The 20250-nt window shown below is 45.5% G+C and overlaps 2 protein-coding genes and 1 long non-coding RNA gene across 10 annotated transcripts; 1 reads left to right on the top strand and 2 right to left on the bottom strand.

Moving 5' to 3' along the window:
* The first annotated feature begins 1972 nt into the window (after positions 1-1972).
* LOC112881593 (glutathione S-transferase T3-like) lies at positions 1973-13743 on the top strand. Of its 6 annotated transcripts, none has more exons than XM_025946367.1 (8): positions 1973-2112; positions 2208-2343; positions 9386-9966; positions 10052-10152; positions 11003-11060; positions 11480-12466; positions 12649-13083; positions 13161-13743. In XM_025946367.1, exons 7-8 carry the CDS (start codon positions 12661-12663, stop codon positions 13683-13685), a joined length of 948 nt encoding a protein of 315 aa, XP_025802152.1. In that variant the 5' UTR covers positions 1973-2112; positions 2208-2343; positions 9386-9966; positions 10052-10152; positions 11003-11060; positions 11480-12466; positions 12649-12660; the 3' UTR covers positions 13686-13743. The 6 variants fall into 6 exon arrangements, with proteins under 6 accessions (XP_025802152.1, XP_025802154.1, XP_025802149.1 ...); XM_025946369.1 differs by adding an exon at positions 11310-11377 and having other exon boundaries at positions 11480-13083; XM_025946364.1 differs by lacking the exon at positions 11480-12466.
* On the bottom strand, positions 3263-4543 carry LOC112881594. Its single transcript, XR_003226494.1, has 3 exons — positions 4472-4543; positions 3745-4382; positions 3263-3661 (listed from the first exon to the last, which is right to left on the bottom strand). It is a non-coding gene; the product is annotated as an uncharacterized LOC112881594 (long non-coding RNA).
* Positions 13583-18736, bottom strand: LOC112881592 (transcription termination factor MTERF2, chloroplastic). 3 transcript variants are annotated; one of them, XM_025946362.1, is made up of 9 exons: positions 18073-18736; positions 17220-17357; positions 16881-17126; positions 16670-16783; positions 16360-16542; positions 15708-15925; positions 14793-15321; positions 13904-14703; positions 13583-13821 (listed from the first exon to the last, which is right to left on the bottom strand). In XM_025946362.1, exons 1-7 carry the CDS (start codon positions 18667-18669, stop codon positions 14994-14996), a joined length of 1824 nt encoding a protein of 607 aa, XP_025802147.1. In that variant the 5' UTR covers positions 18670-18736; the 3' UTR covers positions 13583-13821; positions 13904-14703; positions 14793-14993. The 3 variants fall into 3 exon arrangements, with proteins under 3 accessions (XP_025802147.1, XP_025802145.1, XP_025802148.1); XM_025946360.1 differs by having other exon boundaries at positions 14819-15321; XM_025946363.1 differs by having other exon boundaries at positions 14853-15321.
* Between the last annotated feature and the right edge of the window lie 1514 nt (positions 18737-20250).

The following is a 20250-nucleotide window of genomic DNA, read 5'->3' as shown; positions in this document are numbered from 1 at the left end:
TAAGCTTCTCCTAAAGCTAATCATCCAACCATCACTATCCCAGCAGTCCGCCACCAACACAGTTGGATCTTCACAGATTCTAAACAGGTCAGGATGTCAGTCTGCCATCCCGCACTTGGTGGATCGCCCCCACTTCATAAGATGTTTGACTTTGTGCAGCCCCTACCAGAATTGCGAGGTCCCCTTCCATTTTGAGTTGAAGAAATTCCCATCAGGCATGTATTCGGCCTCTAGCAGTTGCAGCCAAAAGTGCCATTACCCCCTTTTACAATTTTCCAAATCCACTTCACAAGCAAGCACTCATTCATGATCAGCGAATTTATAATACCCAGACCACCCTGGTCTTTTGGTCTGCTTGTGAAGCGCAGACTTTAATCAGTCCTATATGCGTACGATGAAAATAAGCTAACAGCTTCCCATCTGCTTATCATTTTTGTTGTTCTGCATGCGCCCTATCACGAATCACGATGCACGGCAGCATAGAACCAGAACGGGCGCGGCGAAGCGCGCTACCCTTCCCGGTACCTTCTTATCGCTGAAGAAAAAGGAGGGACCGGAGGTCCTTTGCCTACTGTTACTGATTCGCTAATACGATGCAGAAATACTGCATTGGCGCGTGTCATGTAGTAGCAGCCGTCGCTGCACGCACTGCCCACGCTGTTGCACAACGTTAACTCGGTCGCATCGGCTCTTTTCCCTCGCCACGTATACCTGTTGGGTCATGTCCCTGTGCCTCCAAAAAATGTATCTCCACACGTATACCGTGGAGCCACGTTTTTGTGCCTAAAAAGTTCATTTCCAAATTTAAAGCCAACGAAATTACAAGAAAATTACAAGATGACAAGATATTCATATGAACAGCTAACACTACTAGAGGAGGGTATTTAGTCCGGATTTCTAACCTCCTTTAGTCGTGCGTGCGGAAACCCGAACTAGGTACCCGAAATCAAAGATTTGGATCATTTGTTTTAGTTGCGATACCAGGACTAAAGGGCATGTGCAAAGAAAAAATATTTCGCATCCAGGAAAAGTGCAATTTTGTGTTTGAAAAGATTCCCACCAAGAGTACAATTATAGAGGTTGGATCTCAACTACCCGTCTAACTAAGTGGTCAGATTTGATTTGCATGCCAAAACTAACTGCATGTAGATGGTATGAGAATCTTTTCATGCCACTACGAGTTGCACTTTCATATAACGGAGGGAATAGCTCTCTGGTATTTTGATTATAAATAGCAAGTGATCCATGAGACTGAAAAAAAAAATAAAGAGAACCAAAAGCAGCTGTACGGGCGCGACGAAGCGCGCCGGCCCTCCTAGTAATCCCTAGCTGCAACACCCCTCCCCCTCCTTCGTACTAAGTCCTAATAATCCGATCACATCTTTTTTTTCTAGGGCAATAATCCGATCACATCTGGTACCTTGCTAATGACGTATGCAGGGCAGGTCCAGATATTATAGAGTAGCCTGGGCCGGAACTAAAGAACGAGGCCCTCAATGTAAACATCAATGAAACATTACTGAAGGATTATACATGAGCATTTTTTTTAAAAAAAACAGCCCAATAACTCATTTGAGGCCGAAAATTTGCGCTCACGCCTGGCCCATGGGCATGTTTGGACCTTACTTTTGGGCTGGGCTCGGTACTTTCAGTTAAAAATATAATTAATTTGTTGGCCCGGGCCGAATTGTAGGCCCAGCACGTCCTGGCATCGATCGTGTTCCCAACCAAACATGCATGGCAAATGGCAATAGAAAATACAGATATGTATTATGTAGTGGTAACGGGGATGGGCAGCGGCCAGCTTTACAGCGATTCCAAACAGTAACGACAAAGGCTGCAGTACTCTACTATGTAAGTTATTACAAGTGATGATAAACCACGTGCCGCGCACCTCGCCATCGACCATCCATACAGGACATGCTTGGTCTGTTGTCCTCGCCTCCTCTCTTCGGTCTTCCGTCCTAGCTATGCTTGCTTGCTCTGACCGATCGAGATCTACCCCAGCACCGCGTCCGCCCGGCCCGCCGGAGGGCATGCATGGGCGCTGGAGTCCTCAGCACCCGAGCCGATCGAGTCCTCGGCTCACCTACTTGCACCGATGGATCGCTGGTGAGCTTCCTCCGATCCCCGCCTTGCGCTCCTAGCTTCTTCCTCCTCTACGTCCCGCCCGTGCGCTAACCCTACCGCTGCCCGTTGCATTGCAGTCCCGAGAACCGGGCGCCCGGCCCCCTCGGTCGTCCGGCGCCATGCCCCTCCTCGTCGATCCATTCCTTCGCCGTACGTCGAGACACCTTCTACATACTTCCGGCGGCCGCCCCGGCATTAATGCCACCATGATCGGTGAGGCCTTCTCGATCTTCCTCGATTTCTTGCATGAGCACGAGCTCGCGCGCGCGCGCGCGTGCCTATATATTTTGCTGCTGTTGATCACCAGGACGGATAGTTCGAGTCGAGTTAGTAGGGCAGCGCATCTTGGTTTCCGCCGCCAACATTGTTCGGCCTGGGGCCAAAAATTATGTTTTTACCGCCGGGTGCTTTCAAACCAAACACATACATCAGTAGCTAGCACGTACTATAAACCGGTGTGTCAAAAAATCATCCGAAAACCCCCATAAAAAATCATCAAGCACTGCAGGAAACGACTACTTTGCCGAGTGTCCCAAACACTCGGCAAAACCTAAAAAACACTCGGCAAAGGCTTTGCCGAGTGTTGCACTCGGCAAAGGGGATACGGCACAAGAAAACACGGCAAAGGGTACTTTGCCGAGTGCCCTGCACTCGGCAAAGACTTTGCCGAGTGCCCAGCCCGCACTCGGCAAAATTGTAGCGCCGTGACGGGGCAGAAACGGTAACGGACGTTTTGCCGAGTGTCGGAATTCCGGCACTCGGCAAAGAAGGCATATTTGCCGAGCGCCGGGATTCTGGCACTCGGCAAAGAAGGAAGGTTTGCCGAGTGCCATAATGCCGGCACTCGGCAAAAAGGAAGATTTGCCGAGTGCCGGAAATCCGGCACTCGGCAAAGATTCTTCCTTTGCCGAGTGCCTTGTATCCGACACTCGGCAAAGATTCTTCAGGCCAGGTTTTGCCGAGTGCAAACACTAGGTAAAGTGACAAGAACTACCCATTTTAATCTATTTTTTGTATTTAATGCACACATATATATCAAAAAACATATATAAGCACAAAGACCACCAACATCATATCTATATCACGCATATCCCAAATCGGTTCACAAATATCATTACACACCATAAAGATCTCACAAATGCATGTCTCACAATATAGTCTACATAATGTTGAGATGTCACAAAAATATAAGATGTCCACAGAAATAAGATAAGTGATAAAAAATCATCATGAAGGACGCCAATCCGGCTGAGTTGGAGAAACATAAGGGGAGTTTGAGGCCGCCGATTGATTCTGCAAGGAGGAGAAGCGATCGCATGTGTGAGACAAGATGAATGAAGATTAGACATGGCTAAAACTTATTTATACTCACAGGAGTAGAAAACTCAGCAGGAGGCCGTAGAGGTGAAGCGAACAACGAAGGTGGTGGAGATACACCCGCTGCGGCGCCAAGAGTCTGCATGTAGGCAAACATGTCCCTCATCCTCTACTCGTTCTCCACACGTAGCCTCCTCTCTTCTTCTAATTGGGCCTGGAAATTTTTCACTCCAATGTTATGATAATACAAAGAAATGGTATAAATAATCAATAAACGACGGATAAAGAAGGAATGACCTGAAGTGCCTGTATGCGGTACTGTGAAGTGTCCTGCCGAGGTCGTATGACTGGGCTCGCACTCGTGCTTCTTGCTCTAATCTGAGATAGACTAGGAGTAGAGGACGAGTCAATTGCGCCGTCGGCAAGCCAATACCGCCCATGATGCTTACCTCCTCCAACCCTCATAACAACTTCTCCATCAAGGTCCTCGGTAGCCGGATCAAACTCTGGACCATGCACATCCCTTGCCATCGCTGAGTACGCACTGAGGCGGGCGTGGGCCATCGGGTTGCTGTATGCCTCGGGCCCATCCTCCGGGTTGTATTTGACGTCAGACGTCGCCTTGCCCTTGTGGGACATAGCATATGCCTGAAAGAGGGAGCAAGGCTGGCCACCATGTGACAACGACTGGAAGAAAACAAGCAAGACGATTAGAAATCATGCATAATTGAGTATTACATTAAATAAATACATTCGCGTACCCATGCTTCGGCGTATCCGCTGAGGCTGCGACTGCCTTGATGGTGTGGTGCACCTGGCATCATCAAACGCCGCTCCCGACAAGCGTGGTGCGACTCCTCCCACTCGTCCGAGCACCACTTGTGCACCATCTGTTGCCAGCACTCTTGATGCCCGAGGCACCAATAAGGAGTCATCTACAGGGCATCAAGTATTTGACATATTAGAAGATGAAATTAAGCCTGCTTAATGTAAAAAGGAATGCATATTAATTTTCTTTATTTACCTGCAAGTACTGCTCCTCAGTCAAAGACATGGTTCTTACTTCCGTTTTGGAGACCTTCTGCCCAAGGACGTTGGCGTGAAAACTAATAATGGCCTGGATACGCGCCTCATAGTGTATGTCCACGACTCGTTTCTTACAGACTCTGGTAGCCACCGCATCAGCTTTCTCCTCAAATCCATCCTCACATCTGAAGAAATCCTGCATGCAAACACGATGTATACCATTCATTTTTTTTAAGAATGTGAAATGAATGCAATGTATGTAGCACTTACCCACAACTCCTGTTTCACCCGCTCCGCCTTGTTGTTGAATACCCTGCCATCCCGATCTTCAGCATCGGGGGCGGCGGCGTAGTGGTCGAACGTATAGGCCGGTTCCGTCACTCCAGCATGCTCAACCAGGCCAGGAAAGTGTTCCCTGCACAGAAGACCGAGGATGCCATTGACGGAGCGTTTGTGAGCGGCACCTGCACTCTGCACAATCATTCAGGACCTGCACAAATGATTAAGACCTCTTAATAGTTTCAACTTTGAATTTGAACATATAATATGAAGAAATAAAATATAAAAAATTTCTTACTTTTCCCCTTCGGGTCGAATCAAAGGGCGTCTCTCACGAGGTATCGGTCGCCTGGGGAGACTGGCGGGACCTGTACATGTGATTAAGAAAAATTATTAGTTTCAACTCAGCATTTGAACATGTAACATAAAAAAGCAATGAAAACATATAACGGTTATTACCTAGCCAAATTTTTAACACAGCCTCCGCATATGATATCATGACATCTCGACAAGTTTCATAATTTTCGAACCACATTCGCTTTTTATAAAATTTAAAAACAACTGGACCACAAGTTTGTGGTCATGCCTCGTGAACATGAGATGGTTGAAATTTTTGTCTCCTCATGGATAAGGTGTCGAAGTAGGCTCAATAATATGAATATCATTTTTCGATTCATTTTTGTCCACTCTTCGAATGACTTGCAGTTCAAATTTGAATTATTCCAAGAAATGCAATCAAATGAAATAAATTGACTGAATATAATAAACACTTCGAGTAATTGGCAAAAAAATTGATATGTACTTCAACGTAACGTCGGATCACAACACAAAAAGTTTGGGTTGAAAAAGAAAAAAAAAATCAAATAGGGTTTGCCGAGTGCCCACAAAAAGCACTCGGCAGAGACCACTTTGCCGAGTGTCTTTGCCGAGTGTCTGATTTGTGACACTCGGCAAAGCTAACGGCCGTTTGCTGCCGTTCACAGCTGACGGAGCTTTGCCGAGTGTCTCTGTTTGCCGAGTGCCCGACACTCGGCAAAATATATCTTTGCCGAGTGTCACTTTTTGCTGAGTGTCGGGCACTCGGCAAAGAAAATCTTCGCCGAGTGTTTCCTTTTACCGAGTGCGGCACTCGGCAAATGTCATATTCGCCGAGTGCCCGACATAATGCACTCGGCAAAACGTGTGGCACTCGGCAAAGATGCCGTCTCCGGTAGTGAAGGATGCATGGTTACGGGAGCTCTTCCCCAAATTTTAGGATCCCATGTTTTACGAGGCTCAAATATACATAGCCGATAAAACTCTAGTCTACCATTTGGTAGACTATATGTATGTCCCGAAGGATAATACGAATCACCTCCTTTTAGGTGACCAGAGAAGTACCTGCGTCATGGTAATGATCGGGGGTGCCGCACAGGCAGTCGACCTTCAGGGTGAAGAGCGCATCCAGCTCTTCAAAGTCTATCCACCTCTCTGGGCCGTCCTTGCCGTGGTTGTCCAACACGAGCACATGCATCTGCTCACCGCATAATCTATATTGGAAGCAGACGACAACGTGTGAGCCGTTCTGGTGGTTACCGTAAAGCCTCTTGCTTTCGGCCCTGTCACCTTCGTCCCGGCCACACCCACGATAGACCCAGTTATTCTTGGCGGCGTCAAAGTGAAAATACCAGGGACAGACCCAGAGCCTGCCAATGCAAGGTCCCTGGTCCAGCAGCTCAGCCACGCGCTCCTGGGTAAAGCCGTCGTCGACGCTATGCTTCTCCCACTTCCGCAGTCCAAGCAGCCCTTGCCCCAGGGTGCTGGTGGTCAGCACGCCCCCAAGGTCCTTTGTCAGCACGCCCCCAAGGTCCTTTGTCTTCTTTAGTTCATCGCCGTCCTTTGTCTTCTTTAGTACATCGCCGTCCTTTGTCAGCACGCCCCCAAGGTTCTCTGTCTTTTTTAGTACATCGTCCATAACTGCCCCCTCCTCCTCGCCCTCCTTCCAGCTGCCTACGCGCTTGCACGCGTCCCGCAGCTGGTCAAACCAACCCTTGGCGGCCTTGCAACCATCAGGGAACTTGCCGGCGCCATGGAAGGACTCGTACACCTGCTTGTGCTTCCCCTCGATGGCCATGGTGCTGGCCATAATCGTGCAGCTATCTGCATGGAGCCATGGAGATGAAGCAACAGTAATAAGATTGTGTACGTAGAATTGAATAGCCGGCCATTATATTCCATCTTCATGGATAGATCATCGATACTGCTCGTTTAGATTTATATCAGAGCTAGCTGATTATGTGAAGTGCAGAGGCAGAGAGCGTCTCGATCACTCACTTTTTGCCGTCTGCTTCATGGGCCGCAGACATCCCCTCCAGCTCTTGGAATGCTCCACTGCTCGCCCGTCGCACTCCCGCCCCAGCACGGAACAATCCAGTCGGAATGTGTTACTCCAGCTGGAGAATAATGGCGTTGCCAGCTGCCACCAATGCCGCCCGCTGATGCCGTCGTCCCGGCCGCTCAGCTCCCCGTCCACAGGAGGAGCTGAATGAGCCAGAACAGAGGAAACAAATTAAAAATGCGTTAGTGTGTTATTCGATCGCCTAACATAGTATTTTGTTTCTTGTTTCAGTTTGCATACAAAGTGTTGTTCTCACCCTAGCTCGTCTCAGGGCTATAACTAACTCACAACAAGAGACGGCATTTGTTGTATGTGGCGGCTATAGTACATATTACATAGGTAGTTGGAACGAAAGACGAGGACAACAACTTTACGATGATGACGATGATGATGATAATAATAATAATAATAATAATAATAAGCATAGATATGCATATAACGGTGCTATATATACACCTTTCCTTCATCCATCACGTGCTCATCATATCGGGAAAAAGGAAATCTTGTCAAATGCGAAAGAGAAAAACAAGAAGAGACGCGGCGGCGGTACATATATATACCTGGAACAGTCTGCTTCATGGGCCGGCGCAGGCAAGCTTCCCGCGTCACTGGACCAGTGCTGGGCTGCCCCAGCACCGAACAATCAAGTCGGAGGGCCCATCTGTTCCGCCAGATGGGCCTCCAGGTCACAACTCGCAACGAGCCTCCAGGAAATCCATACCAGTTTGTGACGGCGAAGGCCCACGACTCTACGCTGAACAAGACGACGGCCATCAGGCGGTCGTCTCGCTGGAGCAACGCCCCCAAAACCCCAACCATCTGTTCAGGCAATGCAACACAGATGTTCAGAAATCAAAAGAAGCACAAACTGAGTTCAATGGGAATTGAAAACTATCACAGCGGGGAAAAACATCTAGGAGCTATGTGGATGTTTTTTATTACATGGAGCTCACTAGCGAATGGATTCCATAAGAGAGCAAGCATTCTTTGAGAGGGTTGACGACATAGGAATGAGCTATTACTTCTTAAAAGTGTGTGTGGATCTTCTTAAAATGGGAGAACCTATAGCTAGACCTAATGAATTAGCTTCCCATTGTTACCAAGCATGTGATGCTACAATAATGCTTGTTCACTAGCAAATGGACTCCATATATAAGAGCAAGCATTATTCTAGACCTAAGGAATGAATTTAATTATAGTATCTCATGGATGTAAAAAATGGGAAAACCTAGCTAGCTAGCTAGACCTAAGGAATGAATTTAATTAGATGCCTGCGCTCACCTTCATGACGGCTCCAGGGAGGAGCCGGTTAGCTCCGGCGCCGCGGTGGCTGGGCTGACGCCCCCGCCAGTACTTGAACAAGCTGCCCGCCAGGATCGCGAGGAATAAGAAGAAGGCTTCGCTCAGATACGGCGCCACACATAGCAAGCCGCGAAAGTGCCCAAATCTTGTGCCCTATCAAAAAAACGGTAATAAGCCCCTTGATTTCGGGCTTCAAGCAGCAGGGAGGCCCTAGTACTACTAGAAATGCCAGGCTAAGGCCCTGCGCCTCGACTCGACTGCTCCTGCATCGCGGATGGCAAGATCGAGGAAGCTAGAGCAGTACGGGAAATCGATCGCGGCAGATCAACTTGCGCGGAGGCAGAAGAGAAACCCTCCAAACGAGCCCACAATGTTGGTGTCCTACCTGATGAGGCTGCATGACGACGTTGTTGGAGGCGACGGAATTGCAGAAGACGGGACCGTCTCTAGTGAAGGTGCGGCGACGTGGATCGGCGGCGCCGCTACGCTGAGAATGACGCCTCGAACGAAGACGGGGTGGTGCGAACGAGCGGAAAGATGGGGGTATGTTTTTCATTTTGGCCCCTCGAGGAGACTATTTTTATAAGTAGATCCTCGATAAAACTATTAGCTCCGCCGAGAAAATGCTTTGCCACGTCAGTTGAAGATGCTTGCCTTTTAGCCTGTGGGACAAGGCTATTATTCTATTAATCATTTTCCATCTTTAGGCCATTGCACTGCAGGATCTAAATACCATGTTACATGCCACTAAAATGCAAAATTGTAGACTCAATTTGAGCAGTTAAGGTTATTATCATGCACCAGTTCACCTGGAACAAATAAGCGATATATGCTTATTCTATCAGTATGTGGTTTTATCTTTTCTTTTACTGCAGTTGTTTAGAGTAACTTGTATTGTGTCGTAATGGGTTATCTGCTGTTCGTAACTAAAATGATGCATTAATATGGATGCAGAATATTCCTTCATAAGGAAGGCGGTTATTTGGAGCAAAGGTAAATTGGGGCTCTTTTATTTTGTTATAAGAGATCCATTCAGTTAGCTGTTCTTTCCAAGAGACTGGTGCTATTTTAGTTTCCCTTCTCAGAATATTTGTTTCTATGCATTGGTGCATATACATGTTAACTGATTTGGGGTTAGAATGCAGAAGCAGCTAAAAAAGACACAACGCATGATTTTTCAATATTCCTGATGGCAATTTTTTCAACTCCATCCGTTCCAAAATATAGGTTGTTTTGGCAAATTTAGATACATAGATTTTATTATGCATCTAGATACACGATATTATACATAGCAAAATCTATGCATTTAGATTTGCCAAAACGACCTACATTTTGAAAAGAGGGAAGTAGTGCTCATAATTTTCTGTCCGAACTGCAAGCACTAGGTGTGACTGAAAATGCCTCTGCTGCTCCTCACGAGTCACGAAGTGGAGGACCATACTCGATCTCACCAGACACCAGGTATGAATCAGATGATGACAACCTGGCAGCAGCCAACTCTATGGGTGGATGCGATCCCTATCTGCCAGTACCAGGTACTTGAATCTTGATCCACATTTGGATCTGCCTGCTAAGCCATGCAGCTGCCCTCCATTACTGATGACAGTTATGTGTTTGCAGTTGCCAATGACATGTTTGATCAATTGCCTGGCTAGATTCGTGAAGCCAAAATCTGTTGCCTGGGTGCATGGTGCCTTCTGGACAGTTGTCGCGACACCACAGTGAGTAGCCAATTTGCAGTTAGCAATAATCTGAATAGTTTCTTTCCTTTTTAACTCCAGTTGTTGCTCTCTTTTCTTGGATTATGATGTGAGCATGTAGTAGGAAACCTTTTACAATGCAGTATGATTAATTGATTATGCTAAATAGAGTATAACGACAACAGGGTACTTGGGCTTCAATCTTTTGCATGATGTCCCTATCTTTTTAGCATGGTTGTTTCAAATGCATTGCCTAGAACCATAGCTACTGCTTGCATATTGAAAAAAAAAATCAGATATCATTTATTTTAATGTTATTCCCATGAACAAGGATAGGTAAATAAAAATATATTCACCATTCCTTTTATTTTATAAAGATCAAGGTTCCTTCGTCGTTTGTTGTCATGTATATACTTTTAGTTTTAGTTTCATGCTCAGGTTCAAAGATTCCCTTTATACATGACAGGTTAATGTTTCCATAGATTGTTAGGACAGTATGTATCAAGCGTAATATATCTTCCCTGGAACCTCCTATGTAATTTCTTTTTGGAGACTGGAGAGGGTCATGTGCATTTTGCACTGACATAGATGCATAAAGAACAGAGTGTAGATTTGAGCTTGTGTATATGTGGAAATAAATGTGAAGCATGTGGGACGACAAATGGTGTGTGTTCTTGTCTCTATTGTATGATCTGGTAGGCAGGTTAAACAAAATACCTTCCAAGAGCTGGAAAATATTACCATATAATATGTGACATCTGTAACTTGATCACCACATGGTCACATGGAAGCTTTAAACTTGTTCTGTTAGCTACGATACTAATCATAAATCCATAATGACCAGTTGCATTTGTGTTACTGCTACTTGCAGGAGCCAAGCATACATTGGGAGAATAACATCTCAAAATGTAGCAACGACACTTTTTGAGGTAACATGTTTTGTTCTTTTTCTGTTTCCATGGTTAGCTTTTTTACCCTCTGGTTCAGTGTAGTTTTCTTATCTGTAATTCCTTTGTTGCATTGAGTTTGGTGGTGATGTACAAGTACTCAAACAGCATTATCATTTTGGCAGCACAGCATCATTTATATATCAGTTTGCCGTCAGTACTGTCAAATCGAGACCTGACAAATTAAGATTAGTTTTTGGAAGATAATACCAATTGTGCGAATGCCACCAGATTCTGGACGGTGCCAAACCCACACAGAAAGAGCCTGCAATATTTTGTGCCCTGCATTTGTTTCTCGAGTCAGTGCCGTCTCTAGCCAAATACTCCTAGTTCCATGCGATGGTTTGTTTTACCTTACAATGTGCTTTGATCCTGTCTCCTGTGATCCTGTCTCCCACCAGCACGAGAATGGTCTTGCGGTGGCGCACACGCCATGCGACGGGTCGGCGCCGAAGCCTGCGAGGAGCTCCGGGTGCGCCGGCGGCGACTCGACGGCCGGCTGCTTCTGTGCCTCGCACTCGCATCCAGGAGACCAGGACCCAGCGATGTCAACAACTCATCATGGGGCACTCGGCGTCCCCGACGAGGGAGTACGCCGATGACGATGAGACGCCAGCTGGCGTCCGAATCGATACGAGATCGAATTAAAGTGGCACGCATGCAGATGATCTTGTTTAGGTTAAGATTTCACAGTATGCGCCAAGAACTTTTGCTGCCTTTCAAAACCGGCTACGGATCGGTGCCCAGGTTGAGGTAGAACTGGCGATCCAAGAGCATCTCCAAGAGCTCCCCAAAACATCTCCCTAAATCAAAATTAAGGGGAATTATCCAAAAAACGTTCTCCAACAACTCCCGTAAACAGCTCCCTATTTTTATGCCCCCCTAAACCTCCCTCAATCGTAGACAGAATCGGGGAAAAAATACGCCCCCCGTTTCCGTCGTCGTGCCGTGGCGCCAACATTTCGTGGTTGTTTTTTTTGTTGGCGCGCACCTCCGCAGGTCCGCCGCCTCTCCCTCCGCTGGCGTCGCCTTCACATCGCCCCTCGGTGCTGCATCTGTCTCCCGCCGCTCCATCCTCGGCTCCGCTGCCGCAACCTCCTCGGCTCCGCCGCCGCTCCATACTCGGACGGGTGCACTCGATCCCCCGAGACCTTGTGCTGGCAAGACCTAGCAGGCTAGGGTATGGGCCGCCGTCGCCCGCCGCGTGTAGGGGCCTGATGAGGACGCGGCTGGCCGGCTGCTGCTGCCTGTGGTGATCATCTCCTGCTCCATCTTCTTCCTCGCCGTCGCCTTGGTGCCAAGATTCGTCACTGTTGAATCGGGTTGCTGTGGTGCCAAGAGTCGCCGACCAGCAGATCCCCACGCTCCGTCTCCCGCTCTTAGAAAAGGTTTATAGTGGATATAGGTTGTATGAAAAGGTTTATAGTGCTGCATCATACAAAAGTGATCTGCTGCATCTTACAAAACTGAAACTTTCCTGTTAGTGATGTAAAAGACTTATACGCATACTGCTCTATAAAACTTATATGGTTGTATTGTATACTGACAATAAGAAGCATAACTTTTGTAGGCACTTGTGAGAATGGCTGGAGACAGCACGTTTACGAGCTTGTTGAATGAGACTCTGGGCAACAATGGACAGGAGTGGAATGGTTTAGGCAGCCCTCCTGAGGAGCAGCAGGACACACCCTTTTACACAACTCCCAGCACCCAAGGAAGCAAGAAAGCAAGAAACAAGAATTTTTGTGAGTCTGAAGATATAGTACTTGTCAGGGCTTGGTTGGGCACAAGTACTGATGCAATTCCATGCACAAATCAGAAAAAAAGTGCTTTTTGGACTGGGGTTCATAATTTCTACCATTCGGAGAAGGAAATCATAGTACATCGTAGCTCAAATTCTCTATCTCATCGTTGGAGCACTATTCAAGAGTCTGTCAATAAGTTTTGTGGATGTTTTACTGCCATTGAGGGCAGAAATCAAAGTGGGAAGACTTTTGAAAACAAGGTATGTGTTGTGAAGTTTCTATATTGATAATGTTATTAAGTAACTATGAATAACCAGGGGTAACTTTAACTATGCAGCTTATGGATGCATGCGTCTTATACAAGGAAGAAGATAAAGAAAAGAAGTCTTTCCAGCTCTTGCACTGCTGGAATATTTTACGCCATGAACCAAAGTGGCATCAGAAGATGAGTCAAATGGCAGAAATTAAATGTTCTCAAAAGAAAAACAAGGCTCCTGATGATTCAATATTGGATTTAACTGGAAACGAAAATGATGATTTGCCCAATGCTAGTAACAATGATATTGCAACTCCAGAAGGTGATGCACCTAAGCGGCCAATGGGTAGGAAGAAGGCTAAACAACTTTTACGTCGAGGTGGGGGTGATGCATGCATTGAAGCATTGGATCAAATGTGGGAAAAAAAGAAGAAGGCCGATGCAGAGAAAGAAGCGAAGAGAAAGAAGCTGATTAGGTGCTCTCAAATACTCAGCTTCAAAAATTTCAACAACAGCTATGACAAGCCTTCTCATACTCTCGATAGCTGTACTTTCTCCAATACAAACGTACTCATCTGTGCTATCCGCTGCTATTCCATTACATAGCATACGGAATGCAGCAGTTACCTTCTGGAGGCAACTTAATCCGAGTTTATTAGCCGCATTTCTTTTTTGCACGAAGTAATCATCATGATCTACCGCACGCATTATGCGCAAGAACAGAGGTCGACTCATTCTAAACCTGCACGTATGAGAATAATTCGTCAATGCTATGTAACCTCGTACATGACGAGGAAAATATAATAAATTGACTAATTACAAACCTTCTTCTAAAAAACTCAGCACCGTACGTTGGATCATCGGAGAAGTAATCTTCGAATAGTTTCCAGTGCCCTACTTCTCTTTTACGACGAACAACTTTGTGCCCAGGGACCGAACCACCATGTTTCGGCTTATTGCAAGACTGATAATACGTATACATGATTTCTGATGCGCCAATTAAAAAGTCATCATCATCAGAGGAAGATGACTCAATTGCTAAGTCCAACAGGGATTCTCGATGCTTGCTCATGCTGCAGATAGTGAATACAAAATCAAATTACGGTGACTTCCGGGGAAGCTGCGATCTGAACGGAGGAAAACGACGAAGGCACGGCAGCCGGCGCTGGTTTCACGATGAGCTGCACGCAAGCAACTCGTCCACGGCAGCAGATCCGTTTTTTATGGCTGGAAATCACTTTTCAAACGTTTTATGGAAAAAATAGGGTCATTTCAAGGAAGCAGCGCAGCATTGCATATTTGGCATCACAGCTATGGGCAAGAAATGAAACACCGACGCCCTGATGTAGCTGGTCAATGTAGCGGCAACCATCTTTGGGTCAGCCCTCAGGCCAGATCGGCATAAACGCAGGATGGGAGGCCATTGAGAAGCTTTTCATTCCATGAGAATGATGGGGACTACGGGTATGCATGACCAATAATTCCTCGAGGATCATGGCCTGCATTGATTCCTGTAGCCATTCACACGACAAATATGTAGATTGTTGAGCGCCCTTTTCCATTTGTTCCTAGCTGGAAACCACATTATTTTGCAAATTTCCTTTGTTTGCCTGAAGGCCTGAACCTGAAAGAACAATATGACAACACCAATTAACATGCAAGCAAGAAACTTTGAATTGCGAAAAACCAAGGTGTTCATCACCTTGATTGTACCTGCTGAGTCAACACGGAACTGTTACCTTTGCTTAGGTAACTTCATGTGTAGTGTGTTACCTCCTTAATACCGAGCATTGGAAAAGTGGACTCCCATCTGAAAAACAGCCTCCTCTGTGGAAGCATAAAGCTGTACAGTTCAGGCATGGTGCATTGCATGGCTGGCCCTTCATTTTAGTCCAGAAATCAACTGCCTTTGCTTCATGGTAGAGGTTTCTGAAGTACTCCTGTTCCCAAGTACTCTTCAGCAAAAAGTTCATCATTCTTTGCAAGCATGTCTGTCAAACTGTACTCTATGTTTTTACTCTGTAGTACCCGAAACCGCGGCTTTATCTTCCCTTCTAGTGAATAACTGAAGTACCTAGGATATTCTACAACTGCTTTAAGTGGTTTCTTCATGCTCCTTAACAGAAACTCAAGCTTTGGTTTCATAACAAGCTCGATACTGTAACCCAGAAGTGGGGAAAATCTAAAGATCATTGAACGCACGTCTTTCTTAGACAAACCCACCTCCAATAGGTAGTTCATTCTGTAAACATTGAAATAAAGTTACATGTATCGAGCACTTATGAAAAGATCATGATAACATACTTGACAAATGAAAATCACATGGTTAAACTTTAGGACAAACGTACAGCAATGGTTGAATAAGAAATTAAGTACCAGGAGTAAGAAACTAATTGTACAAGTGGATTATGATACTGACCAAAATAACTAAAGAGCATCCAAGATTGCAAAACAAAGTATCACTAAAAGGCACAACCATCCATGTAGGGAAACAACATTAGCAATAATGCAACCAAAGCTTGCAGAAAACTAAAATGGATCATGGAATGATTAAAAGGTACAGTAAGTTTTGCAACATAAAATGTCTATCTGGGATTCATTTTCAATCACGCGAAGTTGCAGTCATACCTGGGAAGCAGAGTATGATTTATGTCCAACAATAAAATCTCTGGATACTTCCTTATGATGCGAGGAAGATGATGTTTGGAAACACCAAAGTCAACAAGAAAGTCAATTTTCTTCTTGAGGGTACTTTCCACGTTTGAAGCAAATATTTCGGGAGAACGACACAAAATCTTTCCCACTGTTTCCTTATCAAAACCCATTTCGCTGAAAAAGAAAACAATCTGAAACACAAGGCAGAACAGTTACTAAGATAACAGTAATTGGAGGATGGAGCATCGAAGATGTATAAAAGCAACAACTCAAGACACAAAACCATCCCCAACTATGGATATAAATGTGCCTACTGTGGATACAGTTACAGATAGACAGCAAACTAAAATATTAGATGTTGAGTTATTATCCACTTGATTCATGCCCCAATCCTAGGTAATTTCATCTTGCCTCATTGGGAAAATAGATCTGTAAAACTGAAAGTAAATATATGAAAGGTATCATCCATGTCAACTTAAAGGACTTATGATGGTAGTTAAATAAACTATTCGTTTTACAGAAGTTTGGTTCCAGTTTGTTAAGAAAATTATAAGCAACCAAAAGAAAGTTTTTCCTTTACCTAATGGAATTATATGTAAATGGAACTATAATAATGATTACACACCTGCAGAAACTCGTTAGGTCTTCTCAGCAACAACTGTGGACTAGATGTAATAACTGGAACAACCATTTTCTTACTGATGCCCAGATCATCAAACAACTCCAGAATTGAATTCATTCTTTTTGTAGAGCAGCCAAGAATATGAGGCCAACTTTTCGCAGCAATACCAAGGACTGTACCAGAAATCTGAAAAAGCAAAACAACTGACTTACTACTCCTGGCAACAGCAAACATAAGGAAGGACAGTGTAAATAAATGAACAGGGAATTCAGACATACATACATAGCAAGAGAATTCTTTTTTTTTCAGTTACCTTTTTTCGGTTGAAGAATGAAAGAATCCGCCTGTAGTTCTCTATCACACCTGTTGAAAGGATCCATGGATACTTCAGCAACATCCTCCCAATATATTCTTGTTCAATGCCAGCCTAGAAAAATTTAGGAATGGGATAGTTAGTATTAATGCATTATATTCAAGTGACTACCAACCTAGAAGGTTCCAGTAGACACCACAAACATAAATACCTTCTCCCATTCATGAATCCTCGGCTTGATATCATTTTCAATGTCAGAAAGAATGATAGGAGGAAATAACAGCAGAACTGATGAAGTCCTTGGTTTTGGAATTCCAATGTACTCAAGAAAATCAATCAATGGATTTAGATGATTATCCTCAGAGCAGAGAAGCAGCATTGGAAATGATTCGATGAGATAAGGAAATGACATATCTCCATGTCCCAACATGCTAACACCACCATACCTAGCCTCCATCTGCAATAACAGGGTTCAAGAAAAATATAATTCTTCTGATACTCAGTGCAATGAAATTGAATGATAAACAATAGTCGGGACTGTGGAACTTACTTTTTCAAAAAATGATAAAGTACTTTGAAGTGCATCATCTGCAGGTATTGATAAGTGTGTCATCATGCGCTTAGCATTCCTTCCAATTATTGTTGCATAATCACTGCTTGAAAATAATATTTCCTTCAAAAACTTAACCTATATGTGATTAAACCATAAGAAATGAGTACAGTGATCTAGTGAACATATTATAGTGCCAACCCCAACTGCAACTGTTAAATAAACATATTAACCACTATGATCCATTGTACTTGTTTTTTTCGCGACCATGCCTGGGCACGTTTTTCATTAAGAGGGATCCATTGTACTTGTGACCCTATAGATATAATGTCACCATGGACTAGTGTTAATGAAAACTTGGTGCCTGAACTAAATTTCTAATGTTAAGGATTCCATTAAACAGTCTTCCTGCCATGATATGGGAAATGGATGTACTGTTGAGATTCATTGCGCAAATGAGAATAGGAGGAAGACTCACATAATCGAACACATGCTTTGTGCAGGACTACAAGCTTGCAAAAGAGATTGTGAACAATTCCATTTTTCTTTTTTGCAGGTAATATATCAGTTTGAGTGCTCCCTTTTTAAGTTTAATGCTAGCTCAATTGAACTTTGTTCAAGTTCAGCCAAACACACCCGAGAAGAGGTCATGCGTGGATTAGGATGGACTAGTAGAAAAATAAAAAGTAACCCTGCAGTAGCAGTTTCCACAGGTTTCACCAAATTACGTTGCCAAATTACAACATGTACAAATTTGAGAAAAATCATACAAATCGAATGTGAAGTATCATTTCTTATAGACCGAACTCACGGAATGCAAGCAAATTGAGCCCAAATTGGCGTTAACTCTCACCCGATCAATCAGCACAGGGAGGCCAGCGGCCGCAACATACGGCGCGATGAGCTTGGCGGAGGAGAGCCGCACCCCGACGCTCTCAAGGAGCGGCACCACGCCGTGGTCACGCCTGCTCCGTCCCATGAGGTACACCTTCCTCCGGAACCCGAGGCTCCCCATGTCCATCTCGACGGCCCCGCCGCGGCCCACCCGGGCCCCGGCACCGGAGCTCCACGACGCCCAGAGGCCGAGCTCGTCCAGCTCGCGGACGCCGTCGGCGAGCATGGCGGCGTAGGCCGGCGCGCGCGCGGCGATGGCGGCGGCGTCGGCCGGGGAGGCGCCGCTCTCGCGGAGGAGCTCCGCGACGGCGGCCTCCGCCTCGCGGGCATCGTAGGAGGGCGAGGAGGAGGCGGACGTGGACGAGGGCGTGGCCGTGGGCGAGGCGGCGATGGGCCCGCCGCGGCGGCGGCGCGGGAGGAGGAAGAGGAGGGGGAGAGGGTGAGGGTGCGTTTTGGGGTGGAGGCGGGTGCGAGGTGGGAGAGCGTGCAGTTGTAGGGTTGCAGGTTTGGGGACTGGAGGATGGAGGAGCGGGAGAGTTGCCGCGGCGGTGGCCATGGCCACGGCGGAGGGGCGGGGGGAAGAAGAGGTGACGTGTGAATACCCGCGCGCTTGTAACGTCCCCGCGTGCATTATCCATGGACAAAAAACTTCGGGGAGAAATCACTTTTCTTACCAAAAAAATTCACGATTATTTTCATTACCGGGTTTCCCTCAACCAAATTTGCCAACTTTCACAAATTTTAGTTAGTTGGTTTGGTGCTAATACTTTCAAAGAGTTTATTTCAATGAATTTTCAATTTCTTTTCTTCCCCTTCCTATGAAAAAGTCGTTGATGATTTTTTTTCTAGAAGGGTTTTGCGGAATAAATTGATAACCAGAAGAATATATCCTATTTGCAATAACGTACCCCTCAGTCTCTTATAGTATAGATTAAACCGAACTTGTATCAAATGACAAGATTCTTTAGGAACGTATCATAAATAAGCTAATTTCACGAAGGAACTGAATGAGAAGAATTAGCTTTCTAAAAAATTGAGCAGAATTAAGGAATTAGCTTTCTAGAAGTATGCTATTCATGTGTCAAAACGGGTCCAAACACCCTAGGAGCCCATCGTTGGCTTCTCATGTTTGTCTATATTTGACCTCCATTTTTAACAATGTACAAAGTTTGAATACCCCAAATTTCATATCGTGTAGTTTTGATCCTTGAGCTTAGTCAAAGCAATTTAGGGTTGATGTGACAACGACTTTTAATTTAGGTGAGAAAAATATTTGAATGAAGGTGGAAAAGTATCCAATCACCTCCAAAAAAATGCAGAATAAATCTTGGAGAAATTTTAGAACACAAGGAATCCCAAAACAACTCAGAGATTCAAACAACCCTAAAAATCTCTACCGTCCATTTTTTTTAACAATTCACAAGGTAGAAACCATTTTTTTACAATTTCTAGTTGATCCAAGCATATAGATAAATACGAATGGTGCGTGGATGATGCATGCATTTTCCCATAGACGCACATACTGCTACTGACTAGCAGGACTCAAGGAGGAACCTGCCAAGTGCCAAACGAAATCAAAATGGACACAAGCACACACAACCTTTTGAACTGATGATGTTGATGCGAAACCTAAATCCGTTTGAATTGAGCAGCAAGTTGTGGCTGTGATGGAACTTTTGAATTTCGGGCCGCGTCGGGATGGGCCGGCATGTGAGTGACCAAGAAAAGATATGACTCCATGGGCCCGTCGATCGTGCCAGCCTTTTGTCTAGCCCTACCCCAACTACCCGCTTCGGATGGATCAGTTCGAAAATGTCTCGCTTGCCTGTGGGCCCGGACCTGTCTGTCGTCGCAGCTCCACGCCCGCATGCGCTCCTGCATCTGTCCTATAGTGGCGGGATTCAAACACGAGGGAATATCCGAGAGCACGCAGTCACTGAGTCGTGGGTCCACGTTACGATGGCCCACATGGCAGGAGCGAGGCCCTCGGGCGTGAAATTTCGAATCGCGGCACCCACAAGCGCGAAAGCGGCGGCAACTCGCCACCTCGATCGACTTCCCTATCGCTCATCTCACAGAAGCTCCCCGCGCCCCCAGTCATGACGTGTGGGCTCACCCTCTGCCGGTCCCCACGTGT

This window comes from Panicum hallii, chromosome 2 (assembly GCF_002211085.1).
Source record: "Panicum hallii strain FIL2 chromosome 2, PHallii_v3.1, whole genome shotgun sequence".
NCBI classification, from domain to species: Eukaryota; Viridiplantae; Streptophyta; class Magnoliopsida; order Poales; family Poaceae; genus Panicum; species Panicum hallii.
This window is presented reverse-complemented; position numbering and strand designations above follow the sequence as displayed.

Coding starts and splice junctions, on each gene's coding strand:
- LOC112881592 (XM_025946362.1), bottom strand. CDS start 18,669: ATGGCCACCGCCGCGGCAACTCTCCCGCTCCTCCATCCTCCAGTCCCC. Junction 17,358..18,072: donor TCCCTGTGCTGATTGATCGG/GTGAGAGTTAAC, acceptor AATCACATATAG/GTTAAGTTTTTGAAGGAAAT. Junction 16,543..16,669: donor CATTCTTCAACCGAAAAAAG/GTAACTGAAAAA, acceptor TTGCTTTTTCAG/ATTTCTGGTACAGTCCTTGG.
- LOC112881593 (XM_025946364.1), top strand. CDS start 9,829: ATGCCTCTGCTGCTCCTCACGAGTCACGAAGTGGAGGACCATACTCGA. Junction 11,061..12,648: donor TAGCAACGACACTTTTTGAG/GTAACATGTTTT, acceptor TAACTTTTGTAG/GCACTTGTGAGAATGGCTGG. Junction 13,084..13,160: donor GGAAGACTTTTGAAAACAAG/GTATGTGTTGTG, acceptor TTAACTATGCAG/CTTATGGATGCATGCGTCTT.